Here is a 23,606-nt window from a genome sequence, read left to right as displayed (position 1 = left end):
AATTAAAATAGAATGGCATGTTTCGTTCTTAAAAGAACATCATCAGATTCTATCAAATTATTTATGTTCATTTCTGTTTAAGTACTTATGAACTTTGAATCAGGAGCTTACCTTAATGAAGCCTTACTTTCTCTCCCTGCACCATATACCGCAATATGTTTGAAAAACCGTTCTGTCATTGGCTTGAGGCCAACTGGCTGCCAGCTTGTTGACCTTCCACCACATCACGCCCCACATTCTGGCTAGGTCAATGATGTGCTGTATTTTACTTTTTGGTATTTTATTTTTAGTGGTCCCCTTTGTATGCTCATTGTTGTTTGTTGGTTTTTTTGCTAGTTACTTTACGTCGCACCGACACAGATAGGTCTTATGACGACGATGGGAGAGGAAAGGCCTAGGAATGGGAAGGAAGTGACCGTGGCCTTAATTAAGGTACAGCCCCAGCATTTGCCTGGTGTGGAAATAGGAACCCATGGAAAACCATCTTCAGGGCTGCCGACAGTGGGGTTCAAACCCACTATCTCCCGGATGCAAGCTCATAGCTGCGCGCCAACTCGCCCGGTGTTGTTGTTGTTATTATTGTTTCTGTTGTTATTATTATTATTATTATTATTATTATTATTATTATTATTATTATTATTATTATTATTATTATTATTATCATCGTCATATCATCATCTCATATTACAATTGTTTTGTAAACTATGCAAAAGTGGTGTGAGTTGTCATGTATTTGTTCATACAATTCACACAGATCAACACAGTTCCAAAAATTTTATACATCAGTAATAAAAGCAAATCATTGAATTTAGGAAGGGATCAAAATTTACATTGCAAAAAAAGCTAACAAAGCCAGCCTAAATGACCACACAAATTTAAAAAATTAACCCCTATTTGCACTACTTAAATTTAGATTTCTGCTCTTCATTGAGTTGTTTTGAACCTATATCGAACAGACTTTGTGAAAGTTAAGCCTGTTATGCATGATTTCATATGCAGAACGATGACTAATGTGCATATGGTTTGCCATGTCATCAGCAGTCACTCATCTATTATTCAGGATCATATCCCGCACTCGCTCAATATTGGCATTAGTTACGGCTGCAGATGGACACCCTTTTCTCATCCTTCACGCTCGTGTGACACCTTTTGAACTGTTCAGTCCACTGGTAAACACTTCGCTGTCGCAAAACATTGTCCCCGGATTGTGCTGAAAGTCTTTCATGAATTTCCGCTCCTGGTACACTCTCAGACCACAAGAAACGGATTAAGGAACGCTGTTCTTCCTTGGTGCAAACAGAGGGTGGCATGGCCATTTATACGCCACAGCAATGCAAGCTGTATTGATCTGATAACACTGAAACCTACCGCAGACGTAGACAATGGTGCCATCTAGCGGCTGGTGAGCACACAACGCCATAGAGCCAACTTAAAGACAATTAGAGCAAAATTGCAGATACTTATTGACTTGCCTACGTAAATAACAATAGTAATACCAATGAAAATGGTAGCTTAATTCGAATGAACACAAATGTCCAGTAGCAAACAAACTGCAATTCCACATATATATGCCAAGCAAAACTAAATTTCCATGGCAAATATAAAATAAATAATAATAATAAACTGCAAGGACTATTGCTAAAGATTTGAAGTAAGTGAAAGTGAAATAACAAAAAATTACTGGTACAATAGGCAGACCATTAGATGCTCATTAAGAACCCTTGTGTTGTTTACAAAAGAATTGTAATGCAGAATAATAATAATAATAATAATAATAATAATAATAATAATAATAATAATAATAATAATAATAATAATAATAATAATAATAATAATAATAATAATAATAATAATAAGAAGAAGAAGAAGAAGAAGAAGAAGAAGAAGAAGAAGAAGAACAATGGTAATACAAGGGGAGCACTAAATATAAAACACCTAAAGGTAAAATATAGTATGTCATTGACCTAGCCAGAATGAGGGGTGTGATGTGGTGGAAGGTCAATGAACTGGCAGCCAGTTGAACTTGCATCAATGACAGAGCAAAGTATTTAAGCAGAAATAAACAGAAATATTTGAGAGTGATTTTGATAGAATTTGATGATGTACTTTTAAGAACAAAACATGCCATTCTATTTTAATTAAGTTGTTTCTTTTTCAAGTATAATACTGTTACTATATGTTTTCTTTTTTAGGTAGTTTGTAAATTTATTAATCAAAATTAGTTATGGCAGCCTGAAGATCCTAACAGCCGTCAATTAATTCAGTCAAAACTGAAAAGAGATGGCTTCAGATATCACAAAATAAAAAATTAATTAACTGTTGGAACAGTGAGAAGCTCTTGTTGTTGTGAACAGAAACTTGTAGATGGTGTAAAATACTCTTATTATAAATTACCTTGTAAAAATAGTATGTTTATGTTTTTGAAACTAAAATTTCTTAATGAGGATCTCCTAGTTTTTCCACCAAACTGGAGGGTTATGTCATTTGTTGATCTTAGTTAAGCTTAAAAACTTTTTTTTTAAAGCCTGTTTACATCTCTTTGTGTAGTTATTCCTGGTACATATTTAACTTTCAGGCCATGCTGACAATGTAAAAGCTTTGGTGTTAAATAGAGATGGCACTCAGTGCCTGTCTGGAAGTTCTGATGGGACAATAAAACTATGGTCACTTAGTCAACAGCGGTGCATCACAACAATTCGCCAGCATGATGAAGGAGTCTGGGCACTTCTGGTGAGAGTTTTACTGTAGTTAATTCAAATCAGTGATACATAAATTATTTTTCTCCAATATTGTGTTATCACTGTAAAAATAAATATTAGATTTTATAGTTTTTATTTATTTTAAATAATTTTCTCAGAAGAAGGTTAACTGGAGATTTTGGTGTTGTAAACACAGGCTACTGATACGTTTAGCCATGTGTTCTCGGGTGGACGTGATCGCAAGATTTACATGACAGATTTGCGCAACCCTGAACGTCGTATCCTGATTTGTGAGGAGACTGCTCCGGTGCTTAAGATGGTGATGGCTCCTGATCAAGGATCACTCTGGGTTGCAACCTCAGAGTCGTCAATTAAGAACTGGGTCAGTATAGCTTTATATCTCTTGATTTTTTTAATTCTAATTTCGAGTGTGCTACAAGTGTAGCGACCATTTAGGAAGGCCAATACCTGGATCTATTGAAATATATCTGTTAGTTGATCCAAAAGAAAGAGCTTTTTTGTTGCCATTAAAGTTATAAAACAAACACATACTGGGCTTTGTTATGACACATTCATGTCAATTGGCAAAATGTAAAATTGTACTAGTAGCTTGGGGGGGGGGGGGGAAGAAAAGACAGGGGGGAAAAAGGACAGAAAAAGAGTTCCTATTTTGTAATAAGTTCCTCCCAGGTACATCCCCATGCAGAAGTCCATCAAATATGGTTCACATTAGCTCTTATTAATCTGTTTAATTAAGAAATGTATGTTGGTAGCAATTAATTTATCCGTCCCAAGTTCAGAAAATAGATGGGTTTCTGGCAAATCGGTATCAAAGGAGAGAAGGTTTACTTGTGAGATTACAGTAGGAATTATTAAGCATTTTTTCTTGTAATTTTCTTGAATGGAGGAATTGGGACTGGTCTACAGTATATGCGCCAGCCCTGCGCTGTAGGGGTAGCATGCTTGCCTCTTACTCGGAGGGCCCGGGTTCGATTACCGCCCAGGTCAGGGATTTTTATTTGGATCTGAGGGCTTGTTTGAGATCCACTCAGCCTATGTGATTACAGCTCTGACAGTGAGGTAGCAGCCCTGGTCTAGAAAACCAAGGATAACTGCTGAGAGGATTTGTTGTGCTCCCTTTCATCTCTACCTGACTAGGTGCTCATCATCAGTGGGCTCTTTTCATAGAGCTACTTGCTTCCTCTTTGTGTTTTAATTTTAGTGGGTTATTGAAGATTAGGCCAGTATCTTAAATTTGTATTTTAATGACAGCCGATGTACTTTTGTGCTTGAAAGAGATCATGTTGTTTACTAAGAGGCACTTTTCAGAAATAATGGAATTGTTTGGTACAGAGTTTTGAAAACTAAACCTGTTTGTAACAGGTACGACCGGTGGGGAAAATACTGAAGGAAAATATCTGTACAGAATTTTCTGTTATATTTATGCATATTTGGATGGCCGTATGCTTAACTGAATCAAGTGACATTTTAAAAGGAATGGAGTTAATGGTACCATCTGGAGGCTTAAAGCACACTGTTTTGTATTCTGGAGAAAACCATGCATTATTTACTTCATCTGTCATTAAAAAGAAGTTAAGTTGTGACATAAGATCGATAGCACAAAGCTTCACATTCCAAAGTGAAGTATCTAATGAAAAATGGTTTCCATGGTAGATGGTCATCACTCAGCAAGGTGTGTTTCCAAAACTTACACCTAAGTTGTATTTAGGGATGGAGAAGACCCACTCATTTAGCTTTACCTCAAATGTTTATGAGCCAAGGGAGGATTTTGAAACAATTTCTGAAGATTAATATGATGTTACGATTACAAAAGGAGCAATTGTTTGCGACCATGCTGATGAAATGGGTTATGTTTCTGTTTCAAGATGCTAAACAAAAGTATGTGCAAGGATAGCTATTATTCTTCTGCACTCCTCAAGCAAATATAACCTCACAATCCTCAGGCTTTACATTCTTCGATCTGTCAAAGCATAATATATAAAACTTAGAATACTATAACAAACCTGTAAAAGAACACAATAACAGAATGACATGTTTTGTTCTACAAGAACATCCTCAGTTTCTATTAAATTAATTTTAAACATACTGGTATGTATATGATTATGTAAAATATTGTGTACATTGCATAAACTAATCAGTGGTTGTGAATGAGTGAGATTATGAACTAGTGTGACAAATTTTATAAATGTTGAAGTCTGTTATTGGTACTTCAATAAGTTTTCTATATTTAACTTAAATACAGTTCTGGTTTTTACACATCTGTTATCTCCAGTTTTTGTGCCTGGAATGATTTCAGGTACATATATACATGTGTTTTAAAAAGTATTTTGTTAGAATCTGAGGATGTTCTTGTTATTAATATGTTCCTTTAGAGGTATGTTATAGTGTTCTAAGTGTTACACAGTATTTTGTGCTTTTATAGACTGAGAAACTAAAAGGTTATATTAACTGAGTTGACACTGAAAAAGATATTGGTTTCCTCCTGAACAAAACATAATCCCCAAGCTATTGATTTTTAAGCTCAGCCCGGAGTAGAGCTTGAAATTTCTCTCAGCATGTCCTTTGGTAGCACTTTTCATAGGATGTAGTGTGCAGAAAATTCACTTTGATGTGTGATTTTATATTTTCCCATTATTGCAGAGAGCTATCAGCTCAGGAAAATGGGACTAAGGGATAGACGTGCACATGCAGAGAGCAGTCAGCTCAACTGTATTTCACTGCTTCTGCCCACCTGTAATGTGTAAGAAAGGAAAATTTACAGTGGTACAAATGCAGCAAATGTGACATCATGAGTATGAAGGTTTTATAACAAGCATTAGGTAACAGGAAGATTATAGCATGTAGAACGAAAGTACAATGCCTGTGTGTAAAGGAAATGAAATTACCGAACGGAAAGCCAGGAATTATGCTTTATAAGATGTATTCATACAACAGAAAGAACTATGTAGGAATAAACTTTAATGAGGGACTTGAGCAAGCCTACCAAGTTAAACATTGTTCTTTTATGTTGTAACCTATGGGGCATAATATTGATCCAGAAAAACTGAAAAATCTCAAAAGTTCACGTAAGGAAATTACAGAAGAAAGTGGATTACAAACAAATGATGATGATGATGATGATGATGATGATGATGATGATGATGATTTTGATCGCAGCAGTAATGGAGATTAGCATGAAGTTGCAGATGAAAATTTAGATTCCAGTTTTAAATGCAGTGGTGGTGGTTTAACATCACACTAACACATCAAAGGTTTCAGCGACACAAAGATGGGAAAGGGCTATGTTTGGAAGGGAAAGGGTGTGGCCTTAATTAAGGTACAGCCTCAGCATTCGTCTGGTGTGAAAATGGGAAAATGGGTAATTAAAAAAACCATCTTTGGTACTGCCGACGGTGGGATATGAACCTACCATCTCCCGAATGCAAGCTCGCAGCTACGTGATCGTAATCGCATGGTTAACTCGCTCTGTGTTTGATGAAGTAATCATTTGTATTATTCGTTTTATTGATGAGTGTACAATATACAGTAAGTCTTTAAAGTAATGATAAAATACAGACATTTTATCTTTAATACATTAATCTTAAATCGTAAGACCGAGCACTTCATCATAACAAAGTTTGAGCTCGAGGCTTTATACTTTACCATGTAGAAGGCAAAACTTCATTGATAGATGAAAACTTTTACACCATTGAGGAAAGACATTCCTAATTTTTTAATACAGTATTTCTTTCAGTATCTGACATTTGTTCAAAAATTGCACAAAGTTCTGATATCTTCTGCTTTGAAACTGGAAGTTTGACCTTTTCAGAAAGGGTAATTCTCTTCCTTTAGCTTAGACCTCTTTCAGACAGCGTGGGTTTGACCCGCTTCCATGCTTAGCTGTGTGTCCTCCTAAACTAAGAACCGATTATTCAAATAGAATCTTTCAGATGACGCGGAGGCGGAGAGTTACTGCATGCTGTAGAAATGTTTGAGCGAGGGCTCCGTAGCGAAATGTGGTCCCGCGCCCGCAGTTAGTTGCTTTTGGACATTAGTATTTATGAATGTCATCACTCACAGCTGGTCGACCGCGCCTGCGTCATCAGTAGATCTGCGCCCACTCATCGGAAGCATTGCTAAATTTCATATATTTATTTTGTTTTTATTCGTGTGCTTTTATTTGTGTGATTTACTGCGGTTGTTATGGAGTCCGAAATAGACATTGAGAAATTGATAACTTTAGTGTCAGAAAGACCAGTGGCGTGGGACAAATCTCTGAAAGAATACAAATCAGGCCAAACACAAGAGAGGCATGACGACAGATTTGCCGTGAAATCTGTAGTGAGTTCGAAAATATGTCTGAAAAGGAGAAAAATACATTTGGTAAGTAGTGATTCATTATTTACAGATCACTTGCACTATCAGTAGGCAATTATACACTTGCTTAACAAAATTGTTGGTATTTCACAGAAAACAGCTCAATTTCTCGTCTATATTTTACTAAGTTGTCAGGTTAATGAGATGAGCTTTCTTCACTCACAAAATATTGAGCAGACATCTTCATACTGAGCTCGATAGCTGCAGTCTCTTAATTGCGGCCGGTATCCAGTATTCGGGAGATAGTGGGTTCGAATCCCACTGTCGGCAGCCCTGAAGATGATTTTCCGTGATTTCCCATTTTCACACCAGGCAAATGCTGAGGCTGTACCTCAATTAAGGCCACGGCCGATTCCCTCCCACTCCTAGCCCCTTCCTGTCAATCGTCGCCGTAAGACCTATCTGTGTCGGTGTGATGTAAAGCAACTTCAAAAAAAATATATATATATCTGTCATATCTTTTTCTTTCAAGGTTCCTCATTATATTTGAGAAAGTATGATATCGTTTTGACCCATTATTGAGAGAGTATCCTCAAAATTTTACCCATCTTTTTCCCTAACAAAATTGTGAACGACACAGCATGCTTGAAATATTTTTGTAGCCAAAGATGAAGAGACATTGAGTAGTGGGTGAAAAATACTCCACTTATTTGACAAGATACCAAACGTGCACTCCACAACATTTTTACCCTTGTTGTTGGGTAACAGGTTCGGTTCAAGTAGCTTGACATTTCCACTTTCGATTGCTTTCCAAAACTATGAATTTGAAAATATTGTTGGATCACAATCTTTCCCATAAGACCCAATATCAACAAAAACAAACCAGTATTCACTATCAGCAGCTGCCATTAAAACTACAGAAAAATAATCTTTATAATTAAAATGCAATGAACTGCTGTTTAATCACTCAAATATGTTTACCATCAACACTACCAGTGTGGGAAGTTTGCTTTATTTTCATTATCATTGTCAATCATCTGTAAACTCTCAGTGGAAGGGTCTGGAATGACTCCTTTCATAGTACTGTCCATATGCTTGAACAAACGCAAATCTGTAAAAGTATTTCCACTGACTAGGTATCTGAAAAAACAAAGACTGCTTTAGAATGTATGGGAGGGGGGAGGATAAATGTTTGTTAGTTTACTTATTATTTTAATTAAATGCAGGCAGCACTCAAGAAAATAATTATTTTGTTAAAGTTAATACAAAATGTTCAATAAGCAATCAGAGTGTCTCCAGCCAAAAATCTAACTTTCCTATTTCCAGTATTTCCAGGTAAACTCATTATAAGGAAGTGGAAAAATATCAAGGATCAATGGAGGAAATCTCTCAATAAATTCAAAGAGCAAGGTAAAAGTGGTTCTGAAGCGAAGACAGCAAAGAAATATGTCGTGAACAACTCTCCTTCCTGAAGATGATGATAAACATGTGGGACATCGAGTCTAGTTTTGATGATTCAGAAACTCCAAATGAAACTGTGGCTTTTAGAGAAATTATTGGGGTTATTGAAGAAGCTGTTGTTCAGGTTACTCAGTGGTCTGGTCACAAGAGAATGAAAATTGGCAATGAAAGTCAAATCTTCTAGGCTTTATCCAGCGAAGACAGTCATTTGCCTTATATTAAAGGCCTACTTCCTTCACTTCAGGAATTTACTGATGATTAAACTTTACAGTTTCAGGCTGGGACCATCAACCTCATACAAAATATCCTATTAAAAGATTTTGGATTGTTTAGCACTAACTAATATTTTACCAGCCGACTCATAGCTGCATTCCAATCCAAGCCCACTACAGCAGCTTTGGGCGAAGTTCTGCACAGCATTTCTCAAACAGGGACCCTCACACACAAAACTCTGCCCTTGCACCGGCACCCACTGAAGTTTCAGAAGACAGTCCTCTTTTTGATTTAGATTTTGGTAGCCATGTGGCTAATCAGTATTGGCGCTGTTGGAAGTCCTTTCAATGCTTTATCTTACAGAAGATATAATAAAATAAATGGAATGAATGTTTTATTTCCTTCAAAGTTAATTATTATTAATAGAAGTAATAATGCATTTCTATTCACTATCAATCATTTCCTCATTGAAAATGTTACGGTACGACAATAGTTTCAATGCACTTATAAATGCTAATTTCTCACTAATCTTCTTTGCACTACTGCAAGATTTGAGAAAACATGAAAAAGGTTGATTATACAATACTGTACAATTTTATAAGATAAATAATTGCATCTACCTGATAGTGAGAGAGAGGCGTTCAACAGGTTGTACAAAATCCCTCATTTTGGTGTTTTCTCGAAGGAGATTGTTGTGTAACTTGTGCAGAAGTTCATCAAAGGAGTATCTTCCCATCATCCATTCTCAAGTCATGAAACAGTGTCGCAAATGACCCCACCTTTTTCTCTGTCCTATCACTGGGCGCACTCACATTTTCTGTTTTTTTTCTTTTTCTTTCTTAGATGTAGAAGATAGAGTAAACAAAGACTATGATAGTCCATATTTATCACCTGCACTGAAAAGTGTGTTGGGAAGGATCTGCTGAAAAGCACAGAGTTCTGCGTGGCTCTAATTTAACCACTGTGTGTGAAAGAGTCGGTGGAACTGGGTGCCACACGCGGGCATGGTTTATTCCCTTGCCATCTGAAAGAAGCCTTATTCTCCACAAGTGACAGTACACGTTCTCACTTAAGAAAACAAGATGAAATTTCTTGGGAGATACAATTTGTGCATGCATGTGTCATGAACACCTCTCCCCTCCCCTCCCCCATAACTTCTCCTCAGTTTAGTTACTCATACATTAAGACATACATGGACAAAGTATAGACCATAGAATGTTTTAATCTGACCCGCAGTTCTTGTTCAACACATTTAAACAACAAATCCAAAATCCTGGTTTGCTGTACTCAGCTGCCACCGTTCTATATTAGGCAACATGGTTTAATCAAACTCTCTTGTACTAAAAGTTGCAAATCATCATCTTGGATTAGTTCTGAATACAATTATTTTCTTGATGTTATTTATAGAATGATTTTTTGCGTAGGTAAAGTTTGTTGACCATTAATATGAACATATTTAGTAAATACTTCAAACATGAAAAGAGCTTCAGATACCCTGGTGTAACGGAACATATGCATTCAGGTATATCGAGTACCAGCCTGAAGTGGTTTTTTTAATTTAGTATATGGCCTGCCATGTAGAAAGCTTCATCACATTTGTAATTAACATATAGGCCATTAAGTGCTGAACATGTGTTCATTGGTGTGGTTATTTTATTTAATCGTATGGTAATTATAACAACAAATTCATAAGTCCAGGTCCAAGATTTTCAGCCACCCTACAGCACATTTTGAAAGACGAAACATGTCGCTGGGGCTTCCAGAGAAGGCGTGAAGAGGGCAGCGCAGGGTACATGGTCCATTGTCTGCTCCTCTTCACTGCATTCATACATTGGAGAGTCCATCCAACCCCACGTATGGCGTGAGAAATTGCAGCATCCATGCCCAGTTCTCAGTCTGTTGAGACGACACCCTAGTTTTCTTGGGAAATCGAATCCCTTCATTTTCTGAATTGGATTTAGCTCATGAGCATTAGTTCCAGACGTTGAATTTAACCACTCATCCTGCTAGCTCTGGTTTAGATTAAAATTATCCCTCAAGAGTCGGCCTTCCAGTATACTTGCTGATCTCCTAGATCAAAGTCGTTGTGGTGATGGGTAACAAAATTCCTGGTGAACTGGTAATGAGGGAGATGACCAGATCATCTTTGCTTCTCTCAGCAGAGCTTTTTTTTCTCCTCAGGTGGGGTGGCGGGATATAACTAAGTACGGGTAACCAGTGGTGTGGTGTTGACTTTTATGCAGCGCATGATATCATTCAGCTTAGTATCCACTTTATGCACATATACACTTTCCAGCCATACCGGGGCACAGTATTCCACTGCAGAGTAGACAAGACTGATACCCGTTAATTGCAAGCAGTCACTTAAGGCTCCCCAGGAACTGCCACGAAGCTTGTGCAGGATGTTATTCTTTGTAGCAGTTTTGTGAGGGACCTTGGTGAGATGTTCTTTGTAGCTCAGAGTTCTGTCCCGAGTGATTCCTAGATATTTCGGGAACGGGTTGTACTTAAGTTTTTCACCAATGAATAAAACAGATGGCTTGTAGTTTGCGAGTTGGTTGCTGAGATGGAAAAATGAAACCTCGGTCTTCGAAGCACTTGGGATCAATCGCCAAGATTTGAAGAATGTTGACATTTTGTCTAATTCTGTTGAAAGAATGCCTTCTCCATCCCGAAATTTATGCTTTGAGCTGCCAGTGCAATGTCATCTGCATAGATAAATTTAGTAGCTGTGGTTGATGGGGTAAGTCATGGATGTAGAGGTTGAAGAGAAATGGGTCCAATACTGATTCCTGTGGCCAACCATTATTTAATTTTCTTTTGCGATTTTTAGAATCACCCAGGAATACTACAAACTCTCCCTCACAGAGCATGTTGGAAATTAGGTTTGCAATTTCCAAGCGCTTTAAGTATTAGGCTGTGTTGCGAGACAGTATCATATGCACTTGTCAAGTCTATAAAGACAACTGTTGATTTTAACTTCTTTTGGAGCCAAAACTTGATCAGACTTTGGACCTTCAGTCCGTATTTTACAACTAAATATTGAAGGCTTAAGTCGTGCCAAGTGTGAATATTGGTGTGGTGCAGTGCTTGCAGAATTTATCCACTACTGTATTGTAATTCTAAAGAGTTAATTCATAGCCTGCTCTGTGAAGTAGTAAGTTTGGTGCTAGAGTCCAGTATCAAAGTTTGTAGTGTCAAATTTTCAGTTAGCTGGCAAGTTTAAAAAACTTAATTATTAATGGTATATGAAACATAACAGTGATGATGATAATCATCATGATCTTTATACAAGTATAATCAGTACTGTAGTTTAAATTTTTTTGTAGGTATTATGCTGTATGTATATATGTATGTAGTTGCTAATAATATAATTCGTGCTAATAAGCGATTTGTTTTCAACAGACTATTCCCAAACGTGACTCTCAGATGGGTGATACTGGAGAAGAAGAAGTTCCCAAACCTGTAAATGTGAAACCTGAGTTGACAATCAAAGGAGGACCCGCTGTGCGTCACTATCAAATCTTGAATGACAAGCGACACATTTTGACTAAGGACACAGAGAATAATGTTGCTGTCTATGATGTTCTTAAGGCAAGTAAACTGTATTTACTTTAGAGTTAACTAGCAACCTGCCTTAGTTTTGCACAGGAGAAAATTGTTTTTATGGTGATAGGCATTATTTCCTTGTAGACAACTAGTTTTTTTTTTACTCTGATGTATGTGTACATATCCTAATGCAGTGCTTTTCCAAGATCCTGCCGGCAGCTTACCTGTTTACTTACTCCTTTCTCTCCATGTGGTATTTAAAGCATTCTTGCACTTTCATTAAAGTATGCATACAAATGACATACTCTTAAGGGTATTTTTACCTTATTAAAGATTAATGAGGTGAATAAACAAGTTATTTTGAGAAGTTCTGATTTCACCTCAAAATATAGAATGTCATTTTAAGGTTGAATTTTTTTTTTAACAGTAAATACAGCCTCTGTGGCTCAGCCCGCAGCGTGCCAGCCTCTCACCGCTGGGTTCCGTGGTTCAAATCCCAGTCACTCCATGTGAGATTTGTGCTGGACAAAGCGGAGGCGGGACAGGTTTTTCTCCGGGTACTCTAGTTTTCCCTGTCATCTTTCATTCCAGCAACACTCTCCATTACCATTTCATTTCATCTGTCATTCATTAATCATTGCCCCAGAGGAGTGCAACAGGCTTCGGCAGCCGGCACAGTTCCTATCCTCGCCGCTAGACGGGGGCTTCATTCATTCCATTCCTGACCCGGTCGAATGACTGGAAACAGGCTGTGGATTTTCATTTTCTTTTTTACAGTAAACTACAACATAAAAACATTTGTCGAGTGCTATCTTTTCAAGGTGGGTGTATGCCAGTGCAAACTGCCTTGTACAGCCTTTTATGCTTTGCAAATTTTCCACACATATGGGTGGCCCATAGTTGATTACATAGGCAGCATAAGCAAATAACCCAACTCTCTAAAGGGGCCGACAGCTTTGGGTGGAGGAGCTTCTTTAATTCGTGTTGGTCCTTCAGTGGAAGAAACACTGCTGAAAGCCAGCAGGCAGCATCTATTCTCTAATTTACTAGCGGCTGCAAAAGGCATCTGTTATCCAAGTTAGGGGTGGCCTTTTGAAACCTGGCAGTTAGGTTATAAAATATCTTTGTGTGTGGTGAGCCCATCATAGTAATAGCCTGTATAAAGCATCAGATTGGATCAGAACAAACATCTAAGGAGCACTGCAGAAGCAGTGTGCATCTCTTGTATCTCCAAGAAGGTGAAAGAAGTGAACGGAGGTCAGTGATCCACAGCCCAACCCAGGGGCTTCCTACAGAAGGGAGCTGAAGGAGGAGGGGTGAGGAAAAAAAGAAGAATCCAAGAAAGCACTCAGGTGGTCATCTTTTTCTTTACTTCCTTTGCTAAAATCACTACTGCTGGGTTCCCTTTTGCCATAGATTAATGTTTCATGCACCTAAACTTTCCTTGGTAAATACTTAATGTAATGGTGTAAGTCACATCAATATATATTTCCTGGTTCTCAGAATTAACCTGTACAAACACAGACAGGCACTTATTGGGGACTTGAATTTATCATTGATAATATCAATAATGGAGGTGAAGTACACTGTATTGGAGATTTTTCTTATTCTAAAGCTTTGAATTACATATCAGCTCCATTCAGAACAGATTGTCTTTGTCAAAGGAAGAGGAACTAGGGAACAGATTCTGAATATTCATAAGTTGGCGAAGAAGGTGCAAGAATAAAACATTTCCTTGTTTCTGTGCTTTGTTGATGGAAAAAAAGGCCTTTGATTGCATTTTATGGATGAAGATTTGGTGTATTCTATTGGAAATGAGAATTCCATCTCATCTTATTTCACTTATAAAGGGCTTGTATGGTAAAAACTTGACCAAAGTGAGAGTTGATGATGAGTGATCATCAACATTCACTGTTTTTAAAGGTATGAGAGAAGTTTGCATCGTATCACGTTAGGAGCTGTTTAATGTCTACGGTGAATGTATCATTAAGCATGTCCTAGACAACAGGAGAAAGGATTCTTGATTGCTGGGAAGAGAATCAGCCAGTACTGTACAGGAGCTCGCCAAGATAATGGGTTGCATACAACAAGAAAGTCACAGTCTTGGTATGTAGATTAATTAGAGTAAGAGAGAGCTAATGATCGTCAACAAAGACACAGAGATTCAGCTACCACAGCACCTAAATAACCTCTGAAGAATTTGTCAGGTTACTTACCTGAGTTCAGTAATTGAGGGTACAGGTAGCTGAGAAATCAAGCATCACATTTTACTATGACATACATCTGTGGAAAAATTAAAGGTGGTTTGGGAAGATACAACAGTAACATTGAATACGAAGAAAAGACTAATCCACTCACTTGTCTTTCTGATCTTCCTACGAAATGTAGAACATAAAAGCTAAAGATAGAAACTGAATCAATGCCTCAATGTCTTTGAAATGTGATGCTGGATAAGGATGTTGCGAATTCCCTGGATAGCCAGGCAAAAAATTATTCTCTCATCAAGAAAGTAGGAATACGAGACAGTATATACCAAGTTGTGTACCAGAGAATCCTCCAATAGGGAACATGCATGATCCAGGGTTTTAATGAAAAATGTGCTAATCTGATTCAAAATTTCGTGCAGAATTCAAAAATGTGATCAGAATGTACAAATAACTCCAAACATGATGAAAATCTAAATTAAAGTACAAAAATGTCACGTGTCGCAAGTACGCGATCTCATTGGTCTGACGTCATCGTACAGGTTGATTGGATTAGCAGACAAAATAACACATAGTGTGCTGCGAGAAACAGGATACACTTCGCGTATTTCTACATTATGTTAGTGTCTGGTATAGTTAAATTCGAGGTCTATACATTGGGTAATAATCTGAGTGGTATGTTTTGGATTGCACATCGCATACCACATACCACCCCAAACAAATCGTTTATAAATGTTCCAAAGGATGCTAAAACTAGGGAGAAATGGATTTTGGCAAGCCGGAGAAATGCTGGTGATATATCGGAAAAGTCTACAGTTTATCTCCTTGAATATCATTTTAACGTAAGTTGAATTTATTTGAATTTTCAATCACTTTTCCATGTCAGCTGTTCTAGTGGTAAAACTTTATATTTTAATGTATGATGCTTTAATTAAATGCTTCAGTTACATCTTGTAATATGAAAGTAATAAACAGTGCATTACTTAATGCTGATTATTAAAGTATTCTCCAAACCTAACCTATGTTTTGGGTGATCCATGTCAAGGTAATAAATCAAAGGGGTTATGAACCATATTGACAGCTCTAATTATACCAGTTTATCTTGGCATGTGACATTTATTTATGTCTTTATTGAAGAGCTTACATTTGTAAACAAATTTAGGCTATAGCTAAATACTCTATAATAAAACAAAAAGTAGGCGTGTACATCATGAAAGAAAACAATGTGAATTTAACAAATGTATATCTCTACACAAAACCAATGCTTGTCGGTTGGAGTGGTCTCAGTCTTATAAGTCAGCTATGCTCAAGTACAATAATTATCATAATATTAATGAAATAACATAATTGCACATAGGTGAAAATACATTACTGGTACTGAAAATAACAGTGATATTGGTGTTTAAAATATTATCCAAACTTAGCATAAGTTTTAGGTTATAAAAGCCAAGTCAGTAAACCGAAGGGTAAAAATCACCGCACCCAAAGACATTCCTATATTGAACGACTAATATGTCACCAAGACACTTTTCTTGCTTGATATGTTCAGCTTGTTAAGAGCCAAATGTAATTAATGTTATTGGCATTAAGCACCACTAACTACTTGTACGGTTTTCGGAGATGCCGAGGTGCAGGAATTTAGTCCCGCAGGAGTTCTTTTACATGCCAGTAAATGTACCGACTTGAGGGTGACGTATTTCAGCACCTTCAACCAGGGCCTACTTCCGGACTGGACCAGGATCAAACCTGCCAAGTTGGGGTCAGAAGGCTAGCGCCTCAACCGTCTGAACCACTCAGCCCGACATGTGAAAACTAGATGAAGTCATATTTATCTTTATCATGTTTAACTTTCTTCCTCCACCAAGATGTTTAGTGAGTCTCTTTCATGGGCCTCGGAAGTGGGTAGGCCAGTTGCCCCAATCATAAATATATATTTTTTCAGGAATGATAGATTAGATCTATAGTACTATAATCTTCCTTTCTTTTTAATCAGTTTACCCTGTAGGGTTGGTTTTTTCCCCTCAGACTCAGCGAGGGATTCCAACTCTACCGCTTCAAGGGCAGTGTCCTGAAGCGTGAGACTTTGGGTATGGTGATACAAATGGTGACTAGGGCCAGTACCTTGCCCAAGCGGCCTCACCTGCTATGCTCAACAGGGGCCTTGTGGTAGGATGGGAAGATCAGAAGGGATAGACAAAGAAGTGGGAAGGAAACGGCCGTGGCCTTAAGTTAGGCGCCTGGAGGAGAAGTAGGAAAATATGGAAAACCACTTCAAGGATGGCTGAGGTGGGAATCGAAACCCTTCTACTCAGTTGACCTTCCGAGTAGGCTGAGTAGACCCCATCCCAGCCCTCGTACTATTTGTTTTCAACTTTCATTGCAGAGCCGGGAATCAAAACCGGGCCTCCGGGGCACAGTGGGTCAAAATAGAAATCTAGGAGGAAAAAATTATTTTTTTCATAATTAAAAAACCAAAATTTATTACTTCTACAGCATTCTCATATAATTGCCGCACACTATTCTGGGATATAAACACATCTTAGTGTAAATCTGTCACCACTGTTTGAGCTGAAATCTTATCTCCTGCGCTGTGCGTGCGTATCTCGCAGTCTGAGTTGGAGAGTGAATGTAAGTGGCTGTGGTTTGGTTGTCTTTGAGGTTAGTGTGATGCTTTAAGATGGAACATGCAGCTGAAGGTATGATCTTTACATTTGTAACGGGTTTCAGTTATTAATGGGTGTAATTGTTACGTAATTTTACCTACATTTGCATCATGTAATATTTAACTATTATTTTTAAAATTATATTTTCACTTAGAGTTTTGGTATGTCGCGTCACTCTGTGTCACTGTCTACTTAATGTTAACATGTAGATAAATTCTTGTAGTTTACGCCTGTTATAAGAATTTTTGCACCTTTTTGCAACTTACTTAGTTATGTTAAGTTTTAGAAGATGCCGCGCAACCAGTTCTCACGTTTACAACTGTTTGAAGCACTGGGTTCGAAGATAGTGTCAAAAGTGGAACTTTGTGACTTTTTCAAAAGTAAACTAGGGATAGACAATTGTTCTGAAGAGATAACTGAATGCCTACAAGGAGATTTAAAGGATTTTGTTGATAATTTTACCAGGCGATGGAAGCAGGTTCATAGAAGTAAAGCAAAATTCATTTCAAAATATTTTGATTGGTTAAAAGAGAAGATAACATTTTCGAAAATTGTGTATGATTCTAAATTAACAGAAAATTTAAGTCCTTCTACTCCATCCGCATCAAAAGTCGGAAGGCCTAGAAAGCTTTTTCATGAAAGTAGTGAAAAATCAAAGAGACGAAAAATTCAACCGCTACTCTCTGCACATTCAGAACAAGAACTTATTCATACCACACAAGTATCATTGCACATGTCTGGAAAACGAGATGCTGCAAAAATGGTTAAAGAAACTCTTAAGTCTCCACATAGAGCTACTAAAGTTAAAACATCCTATATATCACCAGCTGTAAAACCTGTACCACTTACCGGTGAAGAGGCTCTACATTCCTTGTAGATAATAATTACAGCAAAAGCCAATATATGAATATGCGACTTGAATGCAAAAATAGGAACTGTGATATTTTCCCACCTTACCACATCATTAGAGAAACAAAACAGAAATGCTATCCACCAAGTGATTCAATAACAATAACAGAAACATCAGCCACAATAACATTGCAATCACTGGTCGACCATACAATTGAGCGCCTTGCAGTAGTTCAAGAAGACGTTTTGAAACAGTCTATTTTCTAACAATGATACAGTTCATATTATATTAAAAAGGGGGTGTGATGGATCAAGCGGACATAGTCAGTATAGGCAGAAATTTACAGATGATGACGGCAGTGACACTGATATTTTTGTAGTTTCAGTTGTTCCATTACAAATGTATTCTTTAAATGTAGAAAGCAACAATGAAAAGAAAATTTTATGGCAGAACCCACGACCTTCTTCGACATGATTTTGCAGACCTCTTAAATTATTGTTGAAAAGGAGACTGTCGAATTGACTAGGCGAGAGGTTCAATTAGTTGAAACTGAAATAACGTCCCTCCAACCAAGTAAAATAGAAATTGATGATCAATACATATATATTAAACTCTATTGCTGACCATGGTGGATGGAAAAGTCTGCAATTCTATTACAGGTTCATCAGCACAGAGGTGTTATGTGTGTGGTGCTGGTCCCAGAGAAATGAATAACACACTCACAAAAACAGTTTGTCCTGAAGAGAGCTATAAATTTGGATTATCTACCCTCTGTTGTTGGATCCGTTTTTTTTTAATGCCTGCTACATACGAGGTTTGTCCGGAAAATACGTATAAATCCGTCGGGGTGACGTATCACGTATCGTGGAGGCGCCGCCAGGTGGCACTGCTGTTGTCGCCAATCTTCTCAACGCTCAGTTCAAGTCGGAGAGCTCTGCGTGTCAGTAGCAGTGTGCGGCTGCTTGTTGAAAGTTACCCGTTTTCACCTGCCGTCGGTATGGAGCTCTCTCTGATTGAGGAACAGCGCATCAACATCAAGTCTCAGAGCTCGTGTGGCCCAAGTTCGACCGGATTAGGCACAAGGGGGCAGGTGGATCCTTCATCACGACAATGCGCCCGCTCACACGTCGCTCGTTGTGTGTGCATACCTGCCAACCCTTCCGATTTACCCGGAAACTTTCCGGTTTTTAACTCGTCTTCCTATTTTCCGATTTATTTTTACTTCTTCCGATTTTTGACTAATATAATCTCTAGTACGGCCAATACTCTTCCCCTAGAATAAAGGATAAATTCTTATGTGCTTGTGTAATTTACGAAACCTAATTTTCAAGCGTATTTGATGCTTTATTTCGTGAGTGTTTCGTCCGTCGCCTTCGTGTATCGTGTTTCCCGCTCACCACAGCAGCGTGTGCGCTTTATACAGCTGGGGATTCGGGGCGGCAATCGTCCTGCAAGCAAGAGGCTAGCGCGCGCTAACGACTCAGTTAATCGGGACGAAAGAATGAGTTTGTTATTGTGTTGTTCGCGCGCTGTTAACATCGTTTCTGTGCGTAGTTTCGTCGGAGTTGTAGGCCACGTGTTTTTCCTTGCATTTCTATGACCGTTTCTGGTATTTTCTTTTCTCTTTATGGCCAAAAAATATGACAAACGTTATCTCCAAGTGCTCAGAGATGCCTATAAATTTCTGTACATTTTACCAGCTTTTGAAGGAAACTACCATATTTTCCCGCGAACCGTAATCGACGCCCTTGAATAATTTACACATCCCAATATTTTTGGGTCCAAAGTGGAATTCGACGCACCCACAACTTTGAAGATCCATCACTCAGCTCCGGATGCGTTTCGAAATAATGATGCCAACTACTCAGGTAGCAGGCTTCCTATTGCGAAAACGGGCATTCCAAATACAGGCAACGTGCTGTATTAGCCGGCAGGAAATCCCACTGCACTAGTTTTACGAGTGTTTCGCGTACGGGACATAATGTGATCTCAAAATTGTTTGTCAGTCCACAGTACTCGATTAATACTGCATCATACGTACTTGCGGTGATCAGTTACGCCGAAACATAGTGAATAGAGCAGCGGGCAGCAATTTTTCAGTGTGCAAATGAAACATGCGCTACCGCGGTAACAGAATTGCACTTCAAGCGGCCAACAAGTCTCGCAAAGCATTTCGCGGACCAAAAAGCGGCAAGTTTCCGCAAGTAGAGGATTATCTGCTTAACTATATGATTTTGTTACGCAATGTTGGATAAGCAGTTTCTCACAAAATGCTGCATTTTAAAGAATGAGAAATGGCCGCGGCACGTGGAATCATTGTCTCGTATTTGAAGGTTAGCCGAAGCTGAATTAATTTTATGAAGAGAAATGGACTTTCTCTTCGACGAAGAACAACATTATGCCAAAAAGTGACGAATGATTTCAACCATTTTCAGTGCTTTGTGATTGGGAAGCGTAAAGTGAAGGACTATTTTATCTCCCTTATAGGAACCGCAGGTTAGACGCCAATCAGTTTCCATATACCATTAAGTCGAACAATTGATAAGAAAGGAACGTACAGTGTTATCGCACGCGCTACCGGAAGCAAAAAAACAACGATGTACTGCAATGCTTGCTGTAACAGCTGATGGCAGAAAGCTTGCAGCTTACATTGTTCTAAAACGAAAAACAATGCCTAAAGCAAAATTTCCGCGAGTGATCCACGTTCGTATTCAAGAAAAAAGGTGGATGGACACGTCATTCGTACAAGATTGGATACGAACGGTTTGGGGTATTGTAGCAGGGTCCCTCCATCGATGCCCGGCCCTTCTCGTGTTGGACAGGGTTTTTTTTGCCGGTATGTCATTCAGGTCGTATTGTCAGCTCGTAATGGGAAGAATGTTTTCCAGTGTCGGTACTTCAAACCCACGTGTCTAACTTATCTGATGTACCCTATTTAACTTTTCAGAAAAAATCTCACGCCGGAATTTTACGCCAAATGACGATAACTGCAAATGGGTTGAACCAATTGTGTTTGGATTATATTTGATGTACCAGTATCTTTTAAATGTAAATGAATTGTAAATAATTTGTAAATATCCGATTTCCTTGAATCGCATCCCAAGTTTTCGCCTGTATTTTTGTCAAAAAGGTGCGTTAATTACGCGAGAATATACGGTATTATGCATTTTGTTGCGCATGTCGGTGTGATGAATATTATTCGTATGTTAATGTCATAAATGAGAGTGATTAGGTACATTTTCATGTAACCATTTTTATGTTTTCTTAGTTTAAGATTTTAAATTTAATGGTCAATTCGCATCGTAACTGTAGACAAGTATGCCTTTTATCGTGACCTTTTTTCACGTAGACCTTGGTGGAATATATGTGATGAAATCCAAGAATTAAAAAAATCTTCCTATTTTTGGTTTCTAAAAGTTGGCAGGTATGTGTGTGAGTTTTTGGCCCGAAGCTCAATCACCGTGACAAACCACCTGCCTTATTCACCCGATTTAGCCCCTTGTGACTTCTTCCTGTTCCCGAAATGCAAAATGGTGCTTCGGGGGCGGCACTTGGGTGATGTGGAAGCCATCAAGGGAGAAACGACACGGCAACTGAACAGCATCACAACTGAAGACTTTCAACAATGTTATCAACAGTGGAAACGGCGTTGGCAGAAGTGCATCTTGTCTCAGGAAGAGTACTTTGAAGGAGACCATATTGTAATACCTGAATAATTGTCAAATAAAGTTATTATTCAACTTTTATACGTATTTTCCGGACAAATCTCGTATAATGAATATTGAATTTTTACGACCGCATTGTAATCAAAACAGACTTTCAACGTATTAGGTCATGTTACGTACATGTAGTACTTAACATCTCTTCAACACATACTACATGTACGTAACACGACCTAATACGTTGAAAGTCTGTTTTGAAAACCTCGTATAACTTACAAAATATAAATTAAGAATTGGCAAGCAAGAGGGGATGAAGATAATACAAAAATAGAAAACAGAAAGAAAGTAATACAAAATAAATTTCGATCAGAAATGGGTTTGCATGTTGACAAACCAAGATCTGGAGGCGTCGGAAATTCGAACGATGGCAACACTGCTCGTCGTTCTTTTTTAGGATCCAGTCTTGTCATCCAAAATTACGGGTATAAATGAAGAGCTAATGAGACGTTTTTCTACAATTTTGTGTGCTCTTTCTTGTCATTTCCCTATAAATACACCCGCTTTCAAAACCTACACCCAGGATACAGCAAAATTGTATCTAAATCTCTATCCATGGTTTTACATGCCAGTCACTGTGCAAAAAGTATTAATTCGTGGTGCAGATATAATTGATTTTTGTATTATACCTATCGGGCAATTGTCAGAAGAAGCTCAAGAAACACGTAACAAAGATTTGAGAAAATACAGATTTGGACATTCTAGGAAATCCTCACGAAAACATACAAATGAGGACATATTACATATGCTGCTGATATGTTCGGACCCAGTAATATCTCATAAAACCAAAATTCAACAAAAAACGAGAAGAGCATTATCCAGTGAAGTATATTACTACTCCTGAAAGAACCAGATGTACCGGCTCATCATGAACAGCATGAGGCCGTGAATGACGATAATGCTTCAGATGACATGTGATGAGTGTCATCAAGGTCAGGGTCATCGAGTGATTAGTGATAGTGACTGAAGTGCTGTCTGCAGTTATCCACAATTGCAGTCTTCCAAATTAAAGGTAAACTGAGTACAATCTGTTGTAGTTTATTGTAGTTTAGGCTCTATCAAACTCCTAGTCATAGACAATTTCTTGCATGTGTAGACATAGATGTAGCTTAAAAAAGGTCTTAACTGATGTTTATTATGAAGTAAACAAATTATATACGTTGCTTTCACTCTAAATTCATGATTAAACGTAAAAATATTTTTGTCCCCCTAGATTTTGATTTTGACCCACTGTGCGGGGGTGGCAGCTAATCACATTAACCACTACACTACAGAGGCGGACTAGTACTGTAATGGTACCTATGTGTTTATGTTAGTGCTGAAATCTGATTTGTTTCTTTAGGTTCTCTAATATGGGAATCGGTCTAAAAGGAAATGTTGAAAGTGGTGTGATATCTATCCAGGTTCGTTGTTATCCTAATACTGTGAGTTACAGTACTTTGCACTTACGTAAAAGATGCCACTTACCAAATTGCTTTTGATCCGCAAATTTCTGTGGCCACAAAAGTCACTATTTTTCAAGAACGATGACGTCTGCATATGGTCTATTGTCTGACTGAGCTGTTTTGAACCCTTATTCTGTCATGTTGAAGTTAGTCGCAACCACGAATAATAAACAATCGGCTTTTAGTAACAGCTGGTGCACAATGGCTGGTAGAGCTGCATGCGGTACTGGATCGTGACATCACTGTGTGCCGCTTACATCAGAGGACGTTTTACTCGCCTTGCAGAAAGGGTCTTTTAAATATTTTTTCATGGTAGAAAATGAGGCAAATTACCGCAATGTAATATGTTTACGTACTGTGTCATTGGTGTACTATTATAAAAATATTTTTGAAAATTATGCATGTTCCCTATTCTTTGATCATATTACTGTATGAGGAGAAGGGATGACAATTTGGAAAAACTAGCTGTCCAAGGGAAAGTTGATG

General features: G+C 38.0%; 1 protein-coding gene across 4 annotated transcripts in view; it reads left to right on the top strand.

Annotated features, from left to right (window-relative positions):
* Positions 1-23,606, top strand: part of LOC136857814 (WD repeat-containing protein 48) — a 288,788-nt gene that overhangs the window by 84,738 nt on the left and 180,444 nt on the right. For all 4 annotated transcript variants that reach the window (XM_067136763.2, XM_067136762.1, XM_067136764.1 and 1 more), the window contains exons 5-7: positions 2,576-2,730; positions 2,896-3,081; positions 12,096-12,288. In XM_067136763.2, coding sequence (XP_066992864.1) covers positions 2,576-2,730; positions 2,896-3,081; positions 12,096-12,288 — 534 coding nt within the window. The remainder of the gene's footprint in view (positions 1-2,575; positions 2,731-2,895; positions 3,082-12,095; positions 12,289-23,606) is intronic.

Source organism: Anabrus simplex, chromosome 1 (assembly GCF_040414725.1).
Source record: "Anabrus simplex isolate iqAnaSimp1 chromosome 1, ASM4041472v1, whole genome shotgun sequence".
Classification (NCBI taxonomy): domain Eukaryota; kingdom Metazoa; phylum Arthropoda; class Insecta; order Orthoptera; family Tettigoniidae; genus Anabrus; species Anabrus simplex.
The sequence above is the reverse complement of the archived record's forward strand: the minus strand, read 5'-3'. Positions and strand labels throughout refer to the sequence as shown.